This window comes from Musa acuminata, chromosome BXJ3-4 (genome assembly GCF_036884655.1).
Source record: "Musa acuminata AAA Group cultivar baxijiao chromosome BXJ3-4, Cavendish_Baxijiao_AAA, whole genome shotgun sequence".
Lineage (NCBI taxonomy): Eukaryota > Viridiplantae > Streptophyta > Magnoliopsida > Zingiberales > Musaceae > Musa > Musa acuminata.
In genome coordinates, this window is record NC_088352.1 from 2,322,154 (window position 1) to 2,347,167 (window position 25,014).

A 25,014-nucleotide genomic window follows, 5' to 3' on the forward strand; every position below is an offset into this window, starting at 1 on the left:
AAAATAAAATCTCATTAGTATAAGACAACCGATGAGAAAAGGATATTATGTTATTTTTTTATGATAAAAATAAAAAAAATAATAACAATTGTGAGGATGACAAAAAATGAAATATTTTTCTTATTATTTTTGAATTTCACCTTACATGCATTCGTTGTTATTGTTATTGATGAATCGATATTATGACATAAAAGATATAATCATCTAAATTATGATGGACTATAATTATTAAATAAAAAAAATAGTAGTTGGTTTGTCTAAGATTAAAAATAAAGATATCATTTGTGAATTTTATATTTTTGAAAACATAGAAATTTCTTTCAGATAGGTTAAATTTTTATGAGCTAAAAAATGATTTAAACTTGTGCAGGTAGATAGTTGTGGGCTTATGTAAACTATCTCACAAGACAGAAGTAAATATTTTATTATTATTTATATATGATTACACAAGAATAATGTGGGTATATTTTCTGAAAGAAAACGCTAAAGCATTCTCTATTTTAAAAAATTCTAAGCATATGTAGAAAAATAAAATGATTGTTTTATTAAGATTGTACATACTGATAGAGGGGGTGAATCCACTTTCAAAGTTTTTTTTTTATTTTTTGCAAGAGTGTAGATATTCATAGGGAATTGACTGTAAGCTATGCCCCTAACAAAATGGAGTAGCAGAGTAGAAGAATTGAGTAGTGGTTAAGATTGCTAGATGTATGCTTAAAGAAAAAACAGTACCAAAAGAGTCTTAGGCAGAAGTTGTGAGTACATCAATATATTTGCTAAATCACTTTCGATGGTACAAAAAAACACACCCTATGAAACATAATTAAATAGAAAGCCAGATGTAAGTCATTTCAAGGTATTTGGTTGTGTTGCTTACTTTTATGTTCCTAGAGAAAAAAAAAATAAACTAGATGACAAAAATGTTAAATGCATATTTACGGGGTATAGTAATGAGATAAAAGGTTTTAGACTTTATGATCCTCTAAGAAATTAATTATAAGTCATGATATTATTTATAATGAAGAAAAAATTTCAAGCTCTAAGTATAAAGTCTCCTAAATGTTTAAAAATGATTAATTAGGTTAGGACATCACTCCTTGGCCTATGGTTATGAATTGACTATTTCTTGGGTTAGGCATCGCTACCCCTCTTTGTTTCTTTCGGAAGATTCCATCGTTACCTACTCTTTTGATGAAAAGATCATTATGATCGGTTTAGCTAGTATCGATGACCGAAATGAGACAATGGTCTACACAAATAGAGGACTAGTTGAAGTCGATGATGAAGCGAAGATGGCATTAACGACTGAAGGAGCCACAAAATCTCTAGAAGTTAGGGGGATTCCTCTAATGGCTGTAATAGATCTGACTCCAACCAGCTCTCCTCCTCCTGACCTAGTCATAAATGAAATCGTTAAAATTTTGGGAGAATCATTAGGCCAACCAATACCCTTTTTTTACCCCTTTAGTTATTTTTTTTGGTCAGTAGATCCGTTTTGACATTTAAGGACTTCTAACGATAACGTAATAACTTTTTCATGAATAAAAACTTATTTCTCAAATAATTTTTATTATATTCAAAGAAAATTATATCTTTAGATCTTGCTACACGTCGTGTTGTATTATAAATTATATTACATGTGTGTTAAGGAGTACAACATCAAGGGTAATATTTTTTTTTAGATTTAAGATATGCTAAGTCCCGAGAGTCTGGAGTCAAATTATATTACATGTGTGTTAAGAATGTCTGACCTCGTGAGAGTCTGGAGTTAGTAAAATTTTAGTTAGGTTTCCTTTATAATTCAATGCAGACCTTCCCAATTAAGCATCAACTTGACGCTAACTTACACTAGATCATTGAATTAAGTTCTTATTAAGACTAAGTCCTTAGCAAATCATTCACACACTACCCCACTTAAGGTTGTTAAGAATATTTGATACACAAGGGAGTCTACTATCTTATAAAGGGTCATTTGTGAAGTGAAATCAGCTATATATTTTGAGGGGTCAATTTTCTCTCTGTAAACATCTAATATAGAAAGCTTAAATCCTTAATGAATTAGTTTCTTATTTATATTGTTTATGAAAGGTGATTGTAAATAGGCGTATATTTTTAATTACTTTTTTTTATTTTTATAAAAGCTTAAATCTCTGGTAGTGCTTGGGTTTGAGTCAAGAATGACTTGACTACTTAGTTTAAGATGGATGTAGGTGGAGTAAGAGGAAGAATACGAGGGATAAATATGGGTGGGATTTGTTGAGCTAATTGGGTAATTTAAAGAAGATATGGAGAGATAGTTTTGACTATCCTTGTAGAACATGCATTTGCTAAAATAGAGTGTTGAAAGTTTTCACAATAATTGACATAGTTGTAGTGGTACGCGATTGAGTAAATATCAATTCTTAAAAAAGTCAGTGACATAGCTTAGGTCAGGAAATGAGTTTTGTCTGATTAAAGCTCCCATCATACCCTGGTTTGGGATTATCAAGAATGGAGTGTTCAAACTAGGAGTGTTAGGAGCAAATAGGGTTGGCGCATAAAACTATAAGGGATTCATATCCTTTGAATTTACCTAAGAAGGTCCCATAGGATTTGATTGAGACATAATAGTAAATCCTCTTTTTATCGTCAAACTATTAAAGTTGATTCTGGGTTACCTAATTTGAAAGCTAACTCGGATCTAATATGTTTCTTTTTGAGTCATCTATCATGGACAATCCTGATATCACCCCTCTAACGCTCAAATCAATGATGCTTTCGAACGAGTTAAACTTGTCGAACATGTCAGATTAGTCTAACGAGCCTATTATTTATTCATTGTGTTTAAGCATTCCTAGAAAGCCCCTTTTATAGTGGAGCTTGGGGGGATATTACATCATCTATTTAGGGTGGTTACGTTTGTTGATTATAATTGCTAATAGACACTATATCATATATTGATTAATCATGATGTTCACAAAAATCTATGCCTTAGACATATGTCATTCAGTGATACGTCCATAAGGAGATAATAATGCATGATGCCGATGATTAAAATGTGATACGTCGATTTTATATGATGCTAATATATCTATCACATCATATCCATAATAGCAGTTTTATATGTGTGATTTGATTATAGTAATGTCTTGTGTTAGGTGTTTTGAAGTTTTGTAATTTGTGACACTGTCATTGATACGGCTGTGATTCACAAAACATATGGTGAATGAGTGTAATGACATTTTCCTTATCATTTTAACTTCGTGATGACGTCCAAATATGGGAAACAATATCTTAATAGTGAGTTTTTATTTAAGTTTAATTTGGCAGATTTCCAGATTAATTGTATGAATAAATGTAAATGCATTCGTCTATCATTGTAACTCTGCTGCAAATGATACGTATGATTGTAAGCATTCATCGTAGATTAGATGGCAACGAAATCTCAACAATGAATTTATTAGTTTTTCTAATTTTGGTTTGGAAGATTTATAACTTTTAAACCAAATTTGATATAACTTTGCTGTTATTTAGTGTACTTTCACAGTCACGGGGGCTTCGTTTCCCAACCATAGGACAAGATTAATATTTCGGACATATACATCGGGAAGAAAATATGACATCTAATCAGATCATGCGACGAGTTTCAATATCTGGATTGTGATTAATTAAACTTTGGTGCTTACTTAATCGATTCGTCAACTCTGAGTGGTAGCACGATGATACACTATATATATAGGTGGATTCATGTTGGTGTATGCTTCGAAATTATTATTATTATTATTATTATTATTATTATTATTATTATTATTATTATTATCAATTAATGGTCTCGCACTCGATTTTTCTGATCCGACTACGTCCGATTCGATAAGTATGATGTTTTGTGGCACTCGATCACGTTCTCGGTGTAATTAAGCAGCACAAAAGTCAACTGAGCATGCATGAGGCAAGTCTTTATATAATGCTGCAGATTAATTTTGTCTTTAATTAGTTCAAAAAATTAGTAATGTAATAGTCGACTTGCGTGTTTTAATACCGCTCAAAGGAGGAGTTTAATGGCCGAGCAGTTAACCAAAATGAATACAGTTGACCAAAAGGAGTTTAATAGCATGCATCAATTAACATCAATGAAGACGCACATGCTCGTGAATACTGTGATATCACTGGAACTGAGAATCTCTCTTTCGTGCTACTTACATGGGCGGACTCTCATGCATTGTAGGTAGTCTTTCTTCATCTCATCTCTCTCTCTCTCTCTCTCTCTCTCTCTCTCATTCTAATGGCGAATTCTCGCCTTCTCTGCAGCTGCCATCTCCTTGCTTTGCTCGTCGCCGGTGTCGTGATAAGAGCCGAAAAATCCCATAACTTGATCGCTTGCCGACGTTCCGCTGCCAACGCAAGATGCTGCAAGGCCATCAGTAGAGCCATCTCTGCCCAAGGATGCACTTGGGTGTGCAATAACCTCGGAGGGGAAGCCTTCAGTTTATTGATAAAATGCAGGAAGAATGGCCAGTGTCCGAGGTGTGGTAGGTGCCAGTGCAAACCTCTGATCTCTTTACCTGCTAAACCTCCGGCCAAGCGAGCCAAGGGTCCCAGGTCGTCTGCGCCTCCGGCGAGCGCCGCGCAGAGTTTGGATTCAACCGGTTGGAAGAGCTTCGTGTTTCCTCAGTGCAAGCCGGCGGCGGAGGTGCGGAATTTGTGCAAGATGGACGTCGCAGGTAACTCATCACAATTGGAAAATCTAAACAAATCATTTTAAATATCTCATAAAGTAAATAATAAGAAACATAGATCGTAAATTACATATGTACAGCTTTTATGTGTTTCATCTGTGTCTTTATGTTTGTAAAGACGATCCACAATCTTTATGTTTGTAAAGAACGATCCACAAATTATCATGCATCTATTCATGTGCAAAACCCCATAAATTTGTTGTGATATGGATCGTCAAGTCAACACACACATACATACGTACGTACATATATATATATATATATATATATATATATATAACCTGACTCTTTTAATCTTTAGACATCTAAAACTATTGTTTCATTCCATCTCTTCTTATTTCCAATACCCTCCTCTCCTATTACACTTGGTGAGAGATCATGATTGCTATTGCCTTATCCAACCCATGATGAATTCATTATTATGTAGGGTTTCATCATTTTGTGAATCAATTTATTTCTTAGGGTATGACTAGGATATGTCACAGTTCCTATTAGATGAGAGAGATGGTAGGGTGGGATAAATTATGATGATTCATGAGATCATAAATTACATTCGATATTGGAGGTCTTCAAAGGAATACTGATGCTTTTTGTTATGTTTTTTTTTTTGGGACGCAGGTACTCGTGGTCTCGAGATATCCTCTATTATGAGTATGCTGCTGGTTTAGAATGACTGCGCAAGAGGAAGATTCCTTCTTCAAGAACTTTTAACCTTTCAATAATTCTTGCACTGTCATAAAGCCTTGAATTGGATGGCATGTTTTGCCGGGCCCATTAGATACTTTGATATTTGAAGGGAAGGGAGAATTAACCTCCTCCTCCTAATCTGCTTTGCTTTAACACAAACCGTGATATGCTACTTTGTTCCTATTAGTTAATCTTAATTTACTTTTAACAAAAAAGAAAATGTTTACTAGCTGAGTTAAGTTCATATTTCTTATGAAAAGTTGATATAAATCTTTGTGGTTAAAAAAAAAAAAACTACTTTTTAGTCCTATATATTTATTGTAAATGATCACATATATCTAAGTGCGTATTATCATTAATTCATAAACGTACATATATATATATATATATCAATTTATTTATTCATTTAGAAGAATTATAAGTTAGTAACTTAAGTTCTTCTTAATTGATATGATATCTGACATGATATATATATATTAATCCAAATGTTAAAATTTTGAACCGTCCAGTATCATAGTTAAGAGTTCATGATCAACTTTGGTTCATTAATCTCCATCAGCCTTTTATCAAGTCAAACGGCCAACTGCTGGTGAATAGCTCGATTCATTTGCGATCATCCACTCATGAAGGAAAAAGAATTCCTGCAGCTCATCGATCGACCAGAGGTTGAATCCATCAGGTCAACCTTTTAGCTCACTGGTAATACAAACACGTACTGATCAGCTCACATGAGAAAGAAGCAGCAGTTGACTTAACCTGAAATAATTACATAGAGTCACGTTGGATTAATCTCTTCCGGTGCACCGTTGTGCATGTCTCACGTTGGTGATCACCGTGACACCCACACAGTGGTTTTGTTTCATGCTTAGTTAAGACATGGCACAGACCGAGGGCTGCTACGTGCTCCCCTTTGCTACTCACGCAGTACAATACAGCTTCCTGTGCATGTCAACTAGTTTATACATGTGGTTATTTCGTCCGTTTCTCCGGTCATTCATTTTGCTCATCATGCTGCTTGTTATGAATGCTATGAATCCTACAAGTCTAAATATCTTAGCATCACGATCGATATCTTATCATTATAAGATCGACAATGTGATGCTACGTGACGAATAGGATGTCACCTTTCGGATGTTACTATTGTCCTCATAATAATAATAATAATAATAATATATGAGGATGATTGTAATAACAATATCAACCACATATGTAATAACCTACATATGGAAAGAAAAAATGTCTGAAAAAAAGATTCATCAAAGATTGCATCATCTAACTGGGGAGTCATGATTTGAGTTGATCTCATTCGATCGGAGTCTCGAGCAAACTCCAAATCAAGTCATCAATCAAGCTTCAACCTAAAAAGTCTTAAAGGTATTAGGATAACATGCAGTAACGGATAAGACATAGCTAAGGGCATAGACCCTAAAAAGTCTTAAAGGTATTAGGATTCTTCAAGTTTTCAAGATATTAAGATACTTGAAGTCCTAAAGATATTAGAACAATTTAAGTCTTTAAAAATATTAGGACTCTCTAAGCCTTAATCTCGCAAAGAAGCCTTAATAAGGTCATTCCTTCCCGTTTAATGAATGCCACCTTAAAAAGAAGCCAAACCAGAGGCGAAGTCTTCCATGGTTTCAGAAACAGACCCGTCGTGCTTTCTCAACGCAATTCCTTGGATGCTTTGCCGCGCACTGCACGGCACGTCGTGCTTCTTCTTCTTCTTTCCAACAAGTCATCGTTCCAACGCTAAATCTTATGCTGTCCTTTTTACCTTCCAAATAGATTTATCTTCTTCACTCTGGTGGTATATAAGCTGTAAGATTTGATCCAACCTCATTTAACTGTCACTCTGGACATTCACATCGAAGCTAATCCCAGTCTGGACTGCGAAGCGAATGCACCTTTTGTTTCTTTGCTACCTGGTTTCTGGTTGACCAGCTGGACTGGTGGATGAAGTGATTTCAACCACAAGGACTCCGTCTCTTTGTTCAACCTTACCTCCTCGTTTCAAAAAGTTGACGAGTGACGAAGTTGGATTCTATCTCCCAACCGTCGTTCAATTGGGACAAATCAAGAGGAAATGGAAGCTTGTGGTGCTTCAAACAACCCTTCCAACTTAATCTCAACTTCCATGGAATCACCAAACACACAGTTTCTAGTCATTACTGGCATCGGAAACCATATTCGGCTACCAAGTTCCATGGAAACAGTCAAGGAAATGACATTCTTGGTCCCGAGCTGTCAACTTCTCCCTCTCTCCATGCTGATCTTTTTGCTGAAGACTGCGATGAATCAGCAGCAACCTGCAGAAACCACAATTGCCGGTTCTTTGGATTCTTGCAACATGTATATTTCAAGTCATTGATGCAACAAAAGTAATGGAGGAAAGGGATTTGATACCACAAGGTTCTTGTCGGAGAGGGACAAGGTTTCTAGAGATCTGACTTGCCAAATACCAGCACACCTTTTTCTTCATTCTCTTTTATCTTCTTTCAAGCTGACAACTCCACATCATGTTCACCACCTGTATCAATAACAGGGTTATGGTTTTGTCTTCAATCATATCTGATCCCCTATCTCTCGAGATAATGACAGCAACGCAAACTTTATTTGGCATTGATTACATTAAGATCCAAAGCAAAAAGTTGCAGGAGTTTTATATACATATAAAAAAAGGGCAGAATAAAAATAAACAAAAGCACACATCGAGAATCTTCTCTTCACTTCCTCACAGGAAAGAAAAAGAAAAAAAATTGCTCCTCTTTTTTTTCCAGCTATTGTCTTCACCGCCAGAAAAATCCTCTTTTTTTTTCCTTTCCACAACAAAAATTATTCCCAATCTTTTTCCGTTTTATTTATGAACAAATATTGACAAAAATGTCAAAGATCACTCCTTTAATCTTTCACCAATTCCGAAACCCATGCCAGGTCCGGCGCCGGCTCCGCAGCCTCCTCCTGCCTCCCCCAGTCCTCGAGAAGTCTGGGCGCAGACTGGTCCGCCACGGCCGCCGCTGCCCTCCTACCCCGTGTCGCTGGATCGCTCTCGAGGGACGCCGGGGATGCGAACCCGCTCCGCGTACCGAACGGCAACGCCGACCTAACCTTCCCAAGCTGCAGGTTCCTCATCGCCGCCAATACATCGTCTACCCCCAGCGGCGACAACGGCGGCGAGCCGTCTGACGGCGACGACAGGAGCGCCAGCGTCGACGTGGGCGAGGAGAATATGTTCACGCCGATCTTGCCAGACGACGTCGGGCTCGGGGGCAGGACGATGCGGAGCTGCTCGGGGGTGTGAGCGAAAAAGCACACGCGTCGGCTGCATGCGGTGCCGTCTTTGCAGGGCTGGGTCCGGTAGCGTGCCGGGTGGAGCCATGTCTCGAACACGCCATGGGCGAGATCGCAGGCGTCGCCGAGGCGGCACCCCCCGCCCCGGCGGAAGTCTGGGCATGGGGAGCCGGAGTACTGGAACCGGCGGGGATCGCGCCGTCGCGCTTTCTCTCCCGAGTGGGCGTAGGGGCACTCGGTCCAGTCGTGCACCCGCCCGCGGGGGCACCGCCGCACCTTAAACTCGTACATCCGAAACTCGTCGCAGGCGTATTCGTCAGCCGCGAGGTCCAGGTCGGCGCTGCTGCCGAGGAGGAAGTGCTGCATCGCGGAGAGGCCGACGACGTCGCTGACGGGGAGGGTGTCGTTCTGCTGCATCCCGGCCATCGGGTGCTCGGTTACAGGCCAAGGAGGGGCGTGGACCATCGGGTGCTCGGTTACAGGCCAAGGAGGGGCGTGGCCCATCGGATGGCGGAGGGCACGCTCGCCGGGCGCCATTGGATGCGTTGTTCGATTGTGGTAAGGAGGGGCTCGAAGTGGTCTTACACGAGAGGAGCGGCCGAGGCGTTTTGTTCGCAGACTGTAGAGCCGAAGGGGACGGGGCCTTTTGAAATTTAAATCAATAGAAGGGCGTGGAAACGGACGCCGCTTGGATTTCAATGGCGGTTGGTGGAAAACGAGGGCGGTGTGTACACCGGGCGCGAGATTGGAGGCGGTGAACCGGAAGTGGATGGCGGCTGATGGTCCGGACCCACCGATGAGGAACGGGGCCCCATTTCGACGATTTCGGCGGGCCGGATGGTGGGTTCCTCGAATTCAAATGCGGTCTCAAGCAACGTCAGGTTGGGTCACCGTTATGGATCGGGTCGGATTCAAGTCAAACGAATGTTTCCTTGATGGGTTGGGTCAACCGCTTCGCCTCGATTCTAGATCGGCCCACGAACAGATCTGGGCTTTCGGGCTCTCGCATCACCGAGAAGCCGCGCGAGAGGGCAGCTTCGGGCGGTCGATCGGCCGCACACGTGGGCCCCGATGGATCATCCTGTGTCGGTGTATCCTGTTTTCTTTAATTGCTATATACCTTAATTGGCCTCCACCTCGTGATTCGCACAAGGATCTGATGGGCGGTGCGGATGCCCCTTGGAGCCCGGTGCAGTTGAGAAGCCGAGCTATAACTATTACCGCTCGCACCGAGTTCAATGCATGGATGTGAAATCTAACGGTTTGTTCTGGACGTCTCACCGACACCTACAAGCTTTAATTAAGACGGCAAAAAGCGAAGGAAATAAACAAGTCAGCAGAAGAATTCGTCACAAGACTCATCACCTTATCAATTATTATTAGTCGTTCCTTTTGGTATGCTTGATGAGAAAGACGACAGATATCACAACGTACTCCTTCCTTTTCTTTAAGTTCGGTCACGTGCATTCCTACGGATGCGGTGGCTCTTTTAGATCGATGCTCCATGCATGCACGAGCATGATTGATTTCGATGCGAGATTACAAGTTAACCGAAGGTATATGCAAGTGATGCATGTGATGATGCTCGATTGAAGAGCCAATTGGGTGCCGCAACACTTCACTTGGTAAGCAAATGACTGACCCCCTTATAGCGACGATTGCATCAAGCTAAAATATACTCGAAATTAACGTCGTGGCCTTGATGGATCGGTTATTTTCCTAACCACTACACGTAGATCGAGATCCGAAGCCCCAAAACTACGGAGACACTCCGCGTTCCTCTCCATCCGCCCCCAAAATGGATCGGTTATATTATACGTCGAGTCCAACTCGAGTCGACATATGTATTATTTGGACTCGAATTGACCTACCGAAAGTGAATCCGTGAACCCAAGTGATGGTAGATGAGTCGAGTCAAGTCGTTTGGAGAGAGAATAATGAGTAAGGCGCATCGCTTCTTCCTGATGGGACGTGGCCATCGAGTGTAACCCGAGCGTATATATACCCGCTTCTTCCTCCCCTCGGAATCGCGTCCGCTCGTTCCCCTCCGCTTCCGTCGCCCTCCTCCTCCCTTCCACGCCGTTTCTTTTTATCGACTTTCTCCTTTTGGGGCCTTAAAACCCTTCCTTTACTTTTCTTCCGCACCCCGCGGTTTTCGATCTGTGTCGCTCCTTGGGACATCGGGCATGGCGAGGAGAATCCTGGTCACGGGTGGCGCCGGCTACATCGGCAGCCACACCGTGCTGCAGCTTCTCCTTGCCGGGTTCGGGGTCGTCGTGGTGGACAACCTCGATAACTCCTCCGAGGTCGCTGTCGAGCGCGTGACTGCGCTCGCGGGCAAGTACGGCAAGAACTTGACCTTCCATCGGGTACCATCCTTGTTCTCTTGTTCCGTCCATGAACATTCGGCGCTGAAGTTTAGGTTTTCTCGATTGGATGGATGACTTCTTCGAGATTTGTGGACCTGGTTGTGCAAGATTGGATTTTTGTACGTGTCTTCTCGATTGAAGTTGTTTCGTATTCGGTCCTCTGTCGTTTCAAGCGTGGAGTGCTCGGAACATTCGTGCTTCTGTTACGAACTATGGATTCAGATTAATTCTTTCTAAGGGTTAACCAATTGGTGGGTTACTTTTGTCTATTATTCCGCTTACCCTATTGGATTGATGGCTTCGGTTTTCTTCAACTTTAATTATTAGGATGATTGTTGTGGCCTCTGGTTGTAGTTCTTCAACTTTAATGGTTAGGAACTGCTACGCCCATACCACTTACCTTATTGTCATTGCCCATTCTTGCTAATCAAGTTGTGCATCTCCTATGACCGCATAGCAAGTTTGCTTATACGTTATAGTGGTTGATGGACTATGCATCACTAATTCTAAATATATGATGTATTTGGACCACCAGTCTCTTTCTTCTATGACCAGATCAAACCTGGATTATTTTTGCTAATTATTATTTTTATTTTATATTTCTTCAATAAGCAACCTAAGGTGCATCCACAATAAGGACTTCTGATTTAACTCGAAAATATTGGTGCTCCACCAACATTCCTGATTCTAACTTTGGAATGGTTCATGGAAGCTCTTTAATGGTCAGGTACTGTTATGCTCATACCACTAACCTTATTCTCATTGCCCATTCTTGCTAATCAAATTGTGGTTGATGTACTATGCATCACTAATTCTAGATATATGATGCATTTGGACCACCAGTCTCTTTCTTCTATGACCAGATGAAGCCTGGATTATTTTTGCTAATTATTATTATTATTATTTCTTCAACAAGCAATCTGGGTGCATCCACAATAAAGACTTCTGATTTGACTTGAAAATATTGGTGCTCCATCACCATTTTTACTTCTAACTTTGGAATGTTTCATGGAGGCTGTTTAAAGTCTTCTCTGTATGGTTTGTATTTCTTGATAACTTCATATCAAGTTTCCATATTTTCTTGTTTTTCACATATATGTATGGCTTGTGTTGATTCTTGAGTAGCCTTGGAAAATTTATGAAAATAATGCTTCAATACGAATATGTGTTGTCTGATTATTTTGCAGATATTGACAATTAAATTTTCTTTAAACCATGTTCTTTTTTCCTGTCTAGTTGGAGCAAATATTGAATAACATATTGCAAGACATATCATGTGAGTTTGGTTTCTTAAGAAATTCTATGCCTCTGCAGATTGATCTACGAGACAAGGATGCATTGGATAAACTTTTTGCTTCAACAAAGTAAGGTTTTCTAAATGAACATAGTTAGCTTGTGACCTTCAATTATTGTCTTAAAAAATTTATGTCATTTTTCCTTAAAAATTCAAATCACCATCTTTTGATGAAAAAATCTTTGTTTCTGAGCTCCCATGATAGCACATCAAATCAGATGTGCTACACCATACTACTAAATGTTGCGTAGACGCAAGGGCAGCTCAATGCACAAGATTGCCTCCTCCGCTGGGTTTATTGTGCAACCTTAAACCTGCATGTGGCGAGGCGTCTGTAGACCTCTATAGAGGCTGCTTAACTAGTTTTTGGACGGTGGTTTGCTTTGCAGTTTTCTTTTCTTTATTGTTTTGAGGACATGACTGAATGGGGAGGAAAATGATATGGTTTCGAGAAATAGTACGATGACACTCATCCACAAAAATAGTAGGAATTCAAGCTTCATTTGTAAGCTGTTGCATTTAATTTTAGTTCTATTTGATGGGGGTCACATATTACTGTTGTATTAATTTTAGTGCTGGATGTTACATATCCGTGTAAAGAATTTGTAAAGAACAGATTTCTATGCATACTCTTATCAATGTAGAAAAGGAAAACTACACCTCAGCTTTTCTTTCATTTTCACTGTAGAGGAGTGCCAAAATTTATATCAGGACACAACTTCTTACAATCTTCATCATAAATAACCATACTTTGTTATTTTTGACATTGGTAATTTTTTTTTGTAATATGAATTATTGTGTTAAGATATTCACCTATGCTCGTAATTTGCTTTGCAGGTTCGATGCTGTTGTTCACTTTGCTGGGCTTAAGGCTGTGGGTGAAAGTGTTCAGAAACCTTTGCTGTACTACAATAATAACATTATTGGCACCATCGCGCTTTTGGAAGCAATGGTTCGGCACGGATGCAAAAAGGTATTCTCACACTATGTTTGTGGCCCAAGACTTTACAGTAAAAGGGACATTAGAAATCCATAAAAATCTTTGAATATGAAGTTCTTGTGATGATATTTACAAAGTTATTTTTTTGTTGAATAGACATCACAACCAAGTTAATTAAGATAAATAATTGTACTCTGTATGACTTTTACTGCACATCCCAGAAGTACATTTTGCCTGGCAAATCAGTTTCTGTGTATCACTCGGTATATAACTTCTGTGGCTAATTTCTTAGGATTTTTTTGCTGCAAGTAGTCCAATAGAAGCTTCTTTTAAGAAGTTGAGAAACAAGGGCTTATTTTGTCATAGATTACTTGTAAGTTATGCTCTATCATCAGCTATTCTAAATCATTCTTCTTGTTTTCACTTTCCTTGCAACTAAATTTGGCCATGCGCTCATATGACTGGTGGTTGTGTTCTTCAAAGTTTTCTTCTTTCAAGCATCATCCTACCTTGGGCTCACAGATATATTATTGTAAAAAGTTGCCATTGGCCTTCTAACTTAGCGATTTTTAGTGAGGATACTAATCTGTTTTGCCCGAATGATTCTGATATTTTTTTTCTTACGTAAATTTTTAGCCCATTTAATCATAAAAGCATTTGGTCACTAACATTAATTTTTTTGCAGCTTGTATTTTCATCATCAGCTACTGTTTATGGATGGCCAAAAAAAGTTCCCTGTACAGAAGAATCCCCTTTATGCGCTATGAACCCGTATGGACGAACTAAGGTTTCTTCATCTGTTCCTACCGTGGCTAATTTGGGTACCAATTTTTTCAAGGCTAATAATTTTAAATAATGAGTGCAGCTTATGATCGAAGACATTTGTCGTGATATCCATCGCGCAGATAAGGATTGGAACATAATATTACTGAGATACTTCAATCCCATTGGAGCTCATCCTAGTGGAAATATTGGTGAAGATCCTCGTGGATTCCCCAATAATCTAATGCCTTTTGTACAACAAGTAGCTGTTGGGAGGAGACCTGCTCTTACAGTATTTGGAAATGATTATTCAACCAAAGACGGCACAGGAGTATTGTCTTTTCTCTATTTTGCTCCAAGTTGTGATTGATTTAGCCCATTTATATGACTTTGATTAAGTTTATTGACATGATTTCATATAAGTGGTTTTATCCTTTGCCAATTCTATACAGCTCATCTCCATGTCTGTCATTGATTCTATTATCGAAACATTATTTATCTGCTTATGAAAAGAGTTTCGCATGTTGCATTTGTCAGATAGTAGATGTGGTTGGATATCTGGTACTCAACCTTCTGATTTATGTACACTAATTATATCTATGTATGTATGCACATGTACTAAGCACTAGAAATACTAACTAGCTTGTGCTGTAAGTGGACGCTGTTTCAACAAAATCACAACCAGGAACATGAGGCTTTAAACAAATTAAGTTTCTTTAGTCGGAAAAAAAATCGGTGCCCATAGCATCTTCTTAAGTTCTTTACTGGAATTTCTTTGTCAAATTGCGTTGAGGGATACATTTTAGATTGTGAATTTCTTGTTTTTCTCTGATTTTTTTTAGTCTCCTAAATAGTTTAGCGAAGCATACAGTGTTGGAACCTAATTTTTACTAGTTTTCTGGGTTAACAATGCTGTTTATTTGAAAATTAGTATTGTGTAAAATGAACATTTTGCTTGCATGACTGATCTTGAAAGCACTTTGATTAGGATCAATGGGGCATAATTCTTTGGGCTTTAATGTTTGTTTTCGTGATTTCTATTCTTATCAACGTTAAATGATTATCTCAGGTAAGGGATTATATTCATGTTGTCGATCTAGCAGATGGACATATTGCAGCCCTGCAGAAGCTCTTCAAGTCCTCCAATCTTGGTGCGTATGCAAAATTTCACATTACACTCATCTTGCTCATTTTCTTTCATACTTTTTGCTCTATAATTTATATATTAGAACTTTGTCATGTATATTAACTAAACAAAAAAAAAAAGTGAACAAGCCAATTTTCACCTATAATTTATGTATTGCATGGTGATGGATCCTTTGGACCCCCCCTTTTTTTTTTCACATTTTCACCTGAATATTTTAATCAAATTGGATTGAAAAATGTGAACAAGCCAATTGTATCATCAGCATGGAGTTAAAGTTGACAAATGAACACTTAACAACAACACTAAATGCATCTGTAGGTCTTCTTGGGATATTTGCCAAACCATCAATTGTAACTAGTTAAGACCATGCTATCTATGTTGTTATGAAGTGTTTTCCTATGAGCAGGTTGTGAAGTCTATAATCTAGGAACTGGGAAGGGAACATCTGTCTTGGAAATGGTGGCAGCATTTGAGAAGACTTCCGGAAAGGTATTCATCTACCCACGCCTCGTAATTTTCTACCAACAGTTTACCTTTTAAGCTTAGGGATGATTCCAGGAGATGATATAAGCTGCTCTACTTAACCTGCTATTTGCTATATTTCTTCTTCTGCAACTTTTGACATTGAGATCCTCTCAGAAAATTCCCGTGGTTAAAGCTGGAAGACGACCTGGTGATGCTGAAATTTTATATGCATCTACCAGAAAAGCAGAGAAGGAGCTTAAGTGGAAGTACGTAATTGCCTGAGTTGCTGTAGATAAGATTTTATTTCTTTACATCTTAGCCACCAGTATTTTAATTCAACAATGAATGTGCCAATGCAGGGCAAAGTACGGCATCGAGGAAATGTGTCGGGATCAATGGAACTGGGCGAAAAAGAACCCTTGGGGATACGGATCACCTGACTCCACCTCCTGAAGGAGCACTACTTTCCAGAGTTCTTCCATACAGAAAGAAAGACCACCATATGTTGATTTCGAGACATGAATCCAAATTCTGATGGATTTTACCAATAAATATGCTTCCATAGTTGAAGAGACATTATAGTCAACGGTGTGTTTTTGGTACCATTAGGTCAGGGTATTCACATGCCCTTCATGTTCATATATATTTGATAAAGCAACTTCACAAGGTATATTTTCAGTCCAAAACATCTTACACTTTGAACATTCTTAAACTTGATCATAGTGTTTCCCATTCTTGTTCCGTTTGTGTCAGTTTATCTGAGGAGACAAACTTGTTTCATATGTTATGCTCAATACATACATATATATATGTGGTTTAGAAATCCAGATGTTTATGAAGTAGGGGCGTCGCTGCCTCCCATGCCCACAGCGTTATTCATCGCACCGGCAGCCCCTTGTGCCATGTTCCTCATTTGATCCCCCAGTCTGCGCTCACTCGATTCCTCAAGGCAAAGTGTAGAGAGAATTCACAGATGGATAAACGACTGCAAAATGAATAGAACAGATGCTTCGTTCATCGTCTCATCCTTCTTCGGCTGCACACCAAAAGAGGAAGAGTAGAACCAACTGCAGTCTGCGAATGACGGTAGTCTTTGACTTTCACGCACAGAGGCCTTGCATGTCTGTGCCCTCACCTGAGCTTGGCCTGCGGCTTGCCCCAGCTGATCCATTTCCCCTCGGTTGCTTCCTCGATCTGGCTATCGAATCACACTCAGATGCAACGATGCGTGGAGGAGGACCGCAGACCGGTGTTTATAGAGCGGCGAATCCACTTCCGGCGTCGGCGGTTGCGGGAACAGGCGAAGGAGGAGTGTACACGCGCCATGCATGCGTGCATGGGGGTCGCCGAGGCATTTGACGAGGCTCACCCTCGGCTGATGATGATCTGCTTCATCATAGGAGAAAGAAACTGTTGCTCCTCTCACCGCCTGTCATCTGTTGAGACCATGGCCTACCGATGATCATGTTCAAGACGTGGTGTTCTTGATCAGATTCAATTATCCGGATGCAGCTTGACTTCCATCTCTGGGCAATCGTAATTGCAACTCGCAATAGAACCCCTGACGAATATACTATACATCTCAGATGATCAACAAATCATATAAAGATTCTGCCATTCGATCTTTCAGCTTTCATAAGTTGGGACCGGACTCCTGGGGATGACGCGCATTTTGATGCAGGATCTGTAGTTCCGTATGTTCCTGATGCAGTAACAGAGTCCCCTGTAGTTCCGTATGTTCCTCTCCCGTGACCTCTTCGAGTCTTCCCTGCAAAGGTCAGAAAAGCTGAAGCAGATGGGGAATCTCACAGTGTGATTTGTGCTCTGATGTGAAGGATATGTTCTTGGTTCTTTGCTCATCACTTCACAACAATCATGTCCATCATTTCCCTAGCAATAGATGTGACTCTACCTAAATCGGATGCGGCCACGACGATTGACGCGTGATGGATCACACATCAGGTACTTGGCTGGACATGGCTTCCATGCGCCCACTGGTAGTAATCTGGCGGCACTCTGCATAAAAAGGAGGGGAAGAAGACACGCAGCACCACCAAAACCAGTTCCAAGAAGAGGACCAGGAGAACAGAAAGAAACAGTATGCAGTGAGACAAGGAAACAGAGCAAGATTTGGCAGTTGACGCATCTGAGTACTCTCGAGGAGAAGACTGGTGATTCGATTCAACATGAAGAAAACTGTCTTGATTGGACGACTGATACGTATTTCTTGTCCTCTACTTTCTTTCGGTGGAAATGCAATATTTGATTTGATCGAGACACTGAACATGAATTCGATTTACTACATTTTTGCATGATAGAATGTCTACTTTTCGTTTAAGGTTAGAAACTTGCACCTACTAGAACTCCATGAACCATCACAATGCACTTTATGTGTTTGATGAAATTGCTGTACGCCATGTTGTAGTTTGATGTTCTACGTCCATAGACAAGCTGAACTATATCGATCTCTCAACTTGTAGAATTATGCTTTATTTTGGACCGAATTCTGATTGCTCTCAACTTGAGTCATTGCCTAACCCAACATACCCTGCAACTTAGCTTCCCTGCATCTCTATTTTTTCCTCATCACTGTGACCAACACTCATCCATGTTATGATATGCTTTTCCTCCAAAAGATAGCAACATGTTCCTAACTCGAGCTGTAGCATGGCATTTCACTTGGAGATGGCATGATCCCTGGCTTGTCTCGGTTTGCCTACTGGTATTTATTTTATAGAACATAACACTAAAAATTCACTGCTTGATCAATTTATTGCAATATCGAATATATTGGTAAATCGAAAAGTAAAGATCATACAAAATCTCAGTGACTATAGGTACCACCTGAAACTAATAATACAGCACCTGTATGATCATAATGTGGGGCCTCAATGCCTAAGACTAGAGTTCATATTTAATCGATGTCGGCTGTGTGCCCACTAGATTGGGCGACATCACAGTGTTCTATCCTTTCACGAATATGATCTTCTGAAGCTGTAAACACTGGTTGGATTCACCTTCCAATTTTTTTTTTCCTTTTTCATGCTCAGCATTTCTTCCTTGAGCCAAAGGAGTGGTACTCTTACTCACAGCATTTGGTCAGAGCTGCTTCCGGAGACACCTTGGCTGAGATGGTTGTTGCAGAGAGAAGTGGTGGAAGGGAAGACAAAGGAGTTGAGGGAAGAATGGGGATGGGTCCTAAAAAGCCTGCAGTAAAGGTAAGGCTTACACCTCCTCCCTCAATCCCAACCTCTTTGGATTTTCTCCCACATGGCCCCTCTTTTCTGCTTCGTCTTTCTTCCTGTTGTCTCTCCTCCTCTATACCTTTCTTCTAACATCTCCATTATTGATGAGCTACGTACCTCTCATCTTTTAACCTCTGCTCGGACTTACCTTCAAATGGTTGCCTTTCCCTGCTATGGATCGCTTTGTTGTGCATGTTTTGTCTTACAAAAGGAGTTTCTTTAAATCTCCCATCTTTAACTTCTGGTTAGATTTTGTGGGCCGGGTGAATAGAAGGGAGAGCCCGTGATTCATCTGATGGTTTTGTACGGTTTCTCAAGTTTTACATAAGAAGAATAAGTTGTAGCACTTCGCTTTCTATTCTGCTGTGAAAGTGAGGAGGGTATGATTGGTTTGGTCTCAAGCTTTACGGGAAAGTGCTTGTTCTTTGCAAAATATGATTTAAGTTTACTAGTATTGACCTTTTGATTTATTTCATTTTATTAGACCAGTCATTCGAAGTAAAAACTCGTGCCCAAGTCTCGTACTTGCCTATGGAAATATACTGTTATGAAATACCCTAGTTGATCAATCAAACAGAGAATACAACTTGGTGCAGTGTTTCCTTTGGCCTTTTTCCTAATGCATCAGTGAATCTTTTTCTGCTTCGGTCCCCTTCCTTTGGTTTTTCGAGGTGTATGGTGAAACAATTATCTGAACACTCTGAAACAAGAAAAGCCAACTCCTGGTCTCTATTTATATGAGTTGTGTCGATCGGCCCAATGAAGTAGCTATCGATTGATTCATGTTTACTTTTACTTTGTAAGATGATTCACTCCTATAGACTTTTTTTATTGGATTTCTCCCTTTTCCTTCTTTAGTTAGAGAATGGTTCCCTTGGTTTGTATTTATGGAATCTAAATGGATTAAATGTGCCAATCTAATTTAGTCTTCCGCTTCTCTTATTCTGCTCAGGATCTGCGAAGAAATTGGTTGTGCCTTACCATTAGACAGCAGGCTAATGCACTTCATATGCATAAGGGAGGTCAGTTCCTTGAGTTAAATCTTGAATCCACATGAAGTTCTCATTAATGACTTAAATATCATCATGTATGAATATTTTCTTTAAAATTTTGATATCCTAGCGGACTAGTTCTTTGTGCTGCATTTATCGTAAAAGGGTTATGTCCAATTGGATCATTTTCTTTCATTTGTTATTTCACAATAGCTTTCTCAATCCTTCTGTTGAAGTATTTTCTTCTCAAAATTGTTGCAAGCTCTTTAAATATTCAGTCAGCCATATATCTTTGAGTGTTGTGTTTGTTTCCTATCTATTATCATATGTGCTGCCTCCATGTTGTTGTTGCTTCTTCACTGAATTGAATGCAATATGTTGAACTTAGATGTGCAAAAAGTTACATAACGCCATCTTCTTTTTTTTTTTTCAAATTTTTACAGAATACTATCGGTACATCCTTGCTTCCTTTCCCCAGAAAGAAAAACAATATACATATATACATGGTTGTCACAGGCACCACTTGTTACTTAAAGTAGTTGATTCCTTCAACATCTCATGTCCTTTAAAGGATAACGTTTTGTATCACTAGCTTACCAGTCAACCAAAGTTACCATTCCTTCACTAGTCTTTCATGATTTGGAAAATTGTGTTGAGGCTTATGTTTTCCTTAGCAATCTGCAGATTCCAAGAGCAAGATTTGCTTGGGCCAACTCTGGCACTATTTTTCATGTGAATATGCTGCCAACTAGTGGCTAATAATAGTGATGCATGGCACGGTTGGGTTATGTTGTTTACTGGAAGGATATATATGCCTATGCCTGTGGGAGGTGTTGAATGATAAGGTGGACCATTTTAATTCTCATCATATACCATTCTGTCTTTGAATGGGCTGACATAGATATTGGTTCTGAGAAACAGTCTATTAAAACCTAGAGCCATCTTGTTTATGCAAAACAAAATTGTTCTTTTGTTTCCCTTCTTTTTTGTGTTTTGGTGTAACTTTGGTCCCTTGAATCCTAGAATGGTATGTTGTGATACATCTATATATTTATTTTTTTTGCTGGTATATTTTGTATTGTCATTAGCTAAGGTTTTTCCAAGTCACAGATTTGCATGCCTTGTTTGGCCCAAAACTCTTTGCTGTTTTTATATTGTATCTGTACCAGAGCATTGTTCTAGATCCATTAATACCATGACGATGAGTTATAGCTTGACTTGATGCAAATATCTTTCAGATTCTATGTTTTTACTAATTTTTATGTCTGGTATTAACAACTTTGAGTTCTTACAGCTCTATGTCATAGAGCATTGAAGAGCTTAACAGTAGATTATTGGTTCTTTCTGGTAGATCCACTTATCTTCAGAGGAATGCGTTAACTTAACTTGTTGTCATCAAGCAGCTACAAGCCAGGATGATTTAAAACCTTGAATCATAATCTCTCACTAAATGGAAGGATTATTATGAAAGAGTTGCAGAGTAATGGCTATATCCAGTATTATGTAACGAGAAGCACAAATGATCCAAGTCTTGGCATAACATGGGTTCTGGTAATGAGACTAGAGATGAGAATTAGGTATTGCTGAACCAAGTTTTATATCAATAGGCTCCTGCTGGTTGTGTTTAAGCACTCTGCAATTTTTAAGCTTCCTGTTAGATGGAGAAAGATATTCTGAATGCTGGCTTATCAATGACAGATCATAATCATGTTTCGATGGACACAATCGCGTCACTCTTTTTTTCAGGCTCAACAAGTCAGCCAGGTATCAAAGATCAAAACTTCCATGAACAGATAATGAGTGGCAATACTTTGTTTCCATCACTGCAGGAAGAAAGCCATAACAATGTTTCTCCAGCATACTATGGTGGTTTTTTGACACCGGTTGGATATGCTACCATTGATGACTGTGTGGGGAAGAATGAACTTGAGGAGCAAACTGAAGTGCCTCTGCTATCATCTATGCCACTTCAGTACAATGTGGCTGACACAAATGGCTTAGAGGAAGATTTTTCGACTGTCAATCTCTCTTCCTCTGCATCATTTCCATTGCAAGAGATGAAAATTTCTATGCCCAGAAACAATTTCAACGTTTTGGCCATGCAAAATGTTACTGAAGTTCTAGCATCCAAAACTGGTGGCAGCTTGAATAAGCAATTTGACTATGTAAGGTATTCTGATGAAACTCTTAAACATCAGGTTCCTTCTTCTACAACAAGCATAGTTCATCCTTCTTGTTATATCAAGGAATTCTCAAAGCCTGAGTTGTGTTCGGATATACGTACTCCAAAATTTCTTAGTTACTATACTCCCTCTAATGAATTGTCTCTTAGTCTTGGCTCCTCCAGACCTTCTATGAGCAAAATGCTAGATATCTCTGACCAGTTCTCAGAAATTAATTGCTCTGGAATAGATCAGGTGCCACCAAAGAACAGTAGATACTGTTCTGATGAGTTAGGAGAATACTCTCTTGTCGTCAATTCTTTGCATGATGTGCAGTTGCGAACTGGAACTGAGCTAGGAAATGATCAACACTGCCCTGGCATTCAGGAGTTCTCTACATGCAGTGGTCCTGTTAATCTGTATGGGATACTGACATCAAGATATTTTAGTGTGACTCAACAAATACTCTCTGAGGTTTCGAGCTATATCCAGTTAGATGACTCACTGAGTGGGATTTCTTTCTCCTCTAGTTGCTCCAGTGAAAGAGGACTTGTCATTACAAGATCCATGGATTTCCAGTCTTCATTTGGAGACATTGATTCCCAGGACCATGTGGAAAAATTGCAAGCCCTTGAAACTACCAGGGAGAAGTCTCAGCTGCTGACTATGCTTCAATTGGTACGTTGACTTTTCATTAGTATTATGCTACATACTGTTTAAATAGATTTGCAGTCAAAGTAGTTCGTGTTGTGCTTCATTTTATCTCTCATCATCGTCCATCTTTTTTGCTCTACTTTAAATGGATGAGCAAAGGAAACAAACTTGAAATCTTATGACTTCTGAAATTTGATTTGCACTTCTTCAGAGGGTGTTGGATCACATCAAGAATTGGGTCATTGACTTTCAAACTACCAATAAGTTCATGTGCAAGAAAAGTTAACTTTGTAGATTGCCCTTACAAGACTTTTGCCGTAAGTATATACATTTGTGTATAAATGAGAATGCACAAGCATGCATGTGCATGTGTAGATATTTGATCCCCATTTTGTTCAATTGAGAATCCACTAAATTCACTAGCATGTACAGAAGGTATACAATCACATGACAAAAGATACAGTTACTTTTCACAACTCATCTGTCTCCATAAATACTCATGATCTCATATAATTTATTCAAGTATTGTACTTTTTTGTCGATCTCTCGTCTCTTAATCTATGATTCCTTCAAGGGAAACCTTCTACACTGTAATAAATGACATTTGCATCACAAAAACAGTTTATGGCTCCAACAGAACATTGGTCATGATAAAGAAAGCTAAAGGCTCGATGAGTAGATACATTTAATGAGATTACATCACTGTAAGAAAAAAAAACCTTTTGTAGATGTCCCAACAAAAGAACATGTACAATGTTGGATAGCAGAGTGTGCAAAACTTATTACACATAGTACACATTAATGTGCGAAAAACATGCACGAAGAGATTTATAATGGTGATCATTCAACCTCGGCGTCAGTTTCCTAGTTCCTTAAGCTGTCACTCCAAATCAGATATTTTAACTGGTTTCTGGTCTGCGGTCTATAAAGATTCTCCCTGACTACCTCAAAATTTATGAAAGTGATGGATCCATGAAAGAAAGGAAAGAAAGAAATCATGAAATTAGTTCAAAAGATGAGAGTGAAACAGCCATGGGCCAGTAATATGCCATGGATCAATTATTTCTTCACCTTACTTGTTGCTCATTCAATTTGATAATGCCTTTCAGTAAGAAGACACACGTCTAATTCGGCCACATATTGTCTTTGCTGTCATTCATCCAAGGTTTTCTTATATTTTTCTTGTTTGTAATGTCAGCATTACCCTTTTTCTTGTTGATTAGGTTGACCTCAAGTATAAGCAGTGCTTAGAAGAAGTCAACGGCGTGATATCTCTATATGATGATGCAACCAAATCTGCTGTTCCTCAATTCTCTTCTGGCTTTGCCCTTCACACAATCAGCATGCTCTATAAGAACCTGAGGGAAAGAATCACTCGCAGCATCCTTTTGGTGAATCAACAAAGCGAGCGCAAGGAAGGACGAGTGAGAGCCATTGAGTCTTCTTTTCTCCAGAGACACTGGGCTCTACAGCAGGTAAGAAGGAATGAATGGAGACCTAAAAGAGGATTGCCTGAAAAATCTGTCTCGGTCTTGCGGGCATGGATGTTCCAAAACTTCACTCACCCGTGAGTTGTAGACTTGTGTTCTCATTAACCTCTTAAAAGTTGGAATTATTTTCTACGAGGAATCATCGATGATGTATATAATATTGACATTCTTGGACCATGCTATTGGAAATTATCAGGTACCCCAGTGACGGAGAGAAAAATTTACTTGCACTAAGAAGTGGATTGACGAGGAGCCAGGTAATGGAAGAGCTACCTATGCATCATTTAGGATGAACTGAATCTCGAGTCTTAGTGTCTCACTCTCCAATATATTATTTGTTATTCTTTTTCGCTGTTATCAGGTCTCCAACTGGTTCATAAATGCAAGGGTTCGCTTGTGGAAGCCAATGATCGAGGAGATGTACTTGGAACTCGGTAAAAGGAACGGAGGAGAAGATGGTGCAGAGGAAGAGTGCAGAAGCCATGAGACCACTAAAGTCAGAGAATCCAGTTGAGCTTGATCAATTTTTTGTTGACCATGTAGAACAAATCCAGTTGTTCTATCTGTAGCTTTTAGTTGGATCAGGGTTCTCCATTAGTATCTATACTGATAAGGTCTTGAATCACTCAGACCTCTCTAACTGTGGCTATCATGCTAGCCTGAAATTAGAGCTTTAGATTGAGGAGTTGTTGCCTTGGATTTGTAGCTTGTTCTTGTGCATTCATGACCCGCCACCGGTTGTTGCACTCTGTGACCGGTAGCCGAGTTTTGGATGTGAAGCAGTTCACGTGGCTGCCAAAGTCG

At 39.4% G+C, this 25,014-nt stretch overlaps 3 protein-coding genes across 5 annotated transcripts; 2 read left to right on the plus strand and 1 right to left on the minus strand.

The window, feature by feature from the left end:
* Positions 1–8,300: 8,300 nt before the first annotated feature.
* LOC135634942 (zinc finger CCCH domain-containing protein 20-like) lies at positions 8,301–9,227 on the minus strand. Its single transcript, XM_065145701.1, has one exon. It carries the CDS (start codon positions 9,225–9,227, stop codon positions 8,301–8,303), a length of 927 nt encoding a protein of 308 aa, XP_065001773.1.
* A 1,504-nt stretch (positions 9,228–10,731) lies between these two features.
* On the plus strand, positions 10,732–16,408 carry LOC103980232 (UDP-glucose 4-epimerase 1-like). The gene is made up of 9 exons (XM_009396554.3): positions 10,732–11,059; positions 12,374–12,423; positions 13,191–13,326; positions 13,979–14,080; positions 14,159–14,386; positions 15,125–15,206; positions 15,609–15,691; positions 15,842–15,933; positions 16,027–16,408. The coding sequence occupies exons 1-9, from the start codon at positions 10,877–10,879 to the stop codon at positions 16,118–16,120; spliced, it is 1,050 nt and encodes a 349-aa protein (XP_009394829.1). The 5' UTR covers positions 10,732–10,876; the 3' UTR covers positions 16,121–16,408.
* Positions 16,409–16,562: 154 nt separating this feature from the next.
* LOC103980503 (homeobox protein ATH1-like) lies at positions 16,563–24,892 on the plus strand. Of its 3 annotated transcripts, XM_065148914.1 has the most exons (7): positions 16,563–17,887; positions 18,718–18,885; positions 19,865–19,934; positions 21,308–22,744; positions 23,944–24,287; positions 24,407–24,467; positions 24,572–24,892. In XM_065148914.1, exons 4-7 carry the CDS (start codon positions 21,563–21,565, stop codon positions 24,722–24,724), a joined length of 1,740 nt encoding a protein of 579 aa, XP_065004986.1. In that variant the 5' UTR covers positions 16,563–17,887; positions 18,718–18,885; positions 19,865–19,934; positions 21,308–21,562; the 3' UTR covers positions 24,725–24,892. The 3 variants fall into 3 exon arrangements, with proteins under 3 accessions (XP_065004986.1, XP_065004984.1, XP_065004985.1); XM_065148912.1 differs by having other exon boundaries at positions 16,563–18,885; positions 21,199–22,744; XM_065148913.1 differs by having other exon boundaries at positions 16,563–18,885; positions 21,256–22,744.
* The last annotated feature ends 122 nt before the right edge of the window (positions 24,893–25,014 follow it).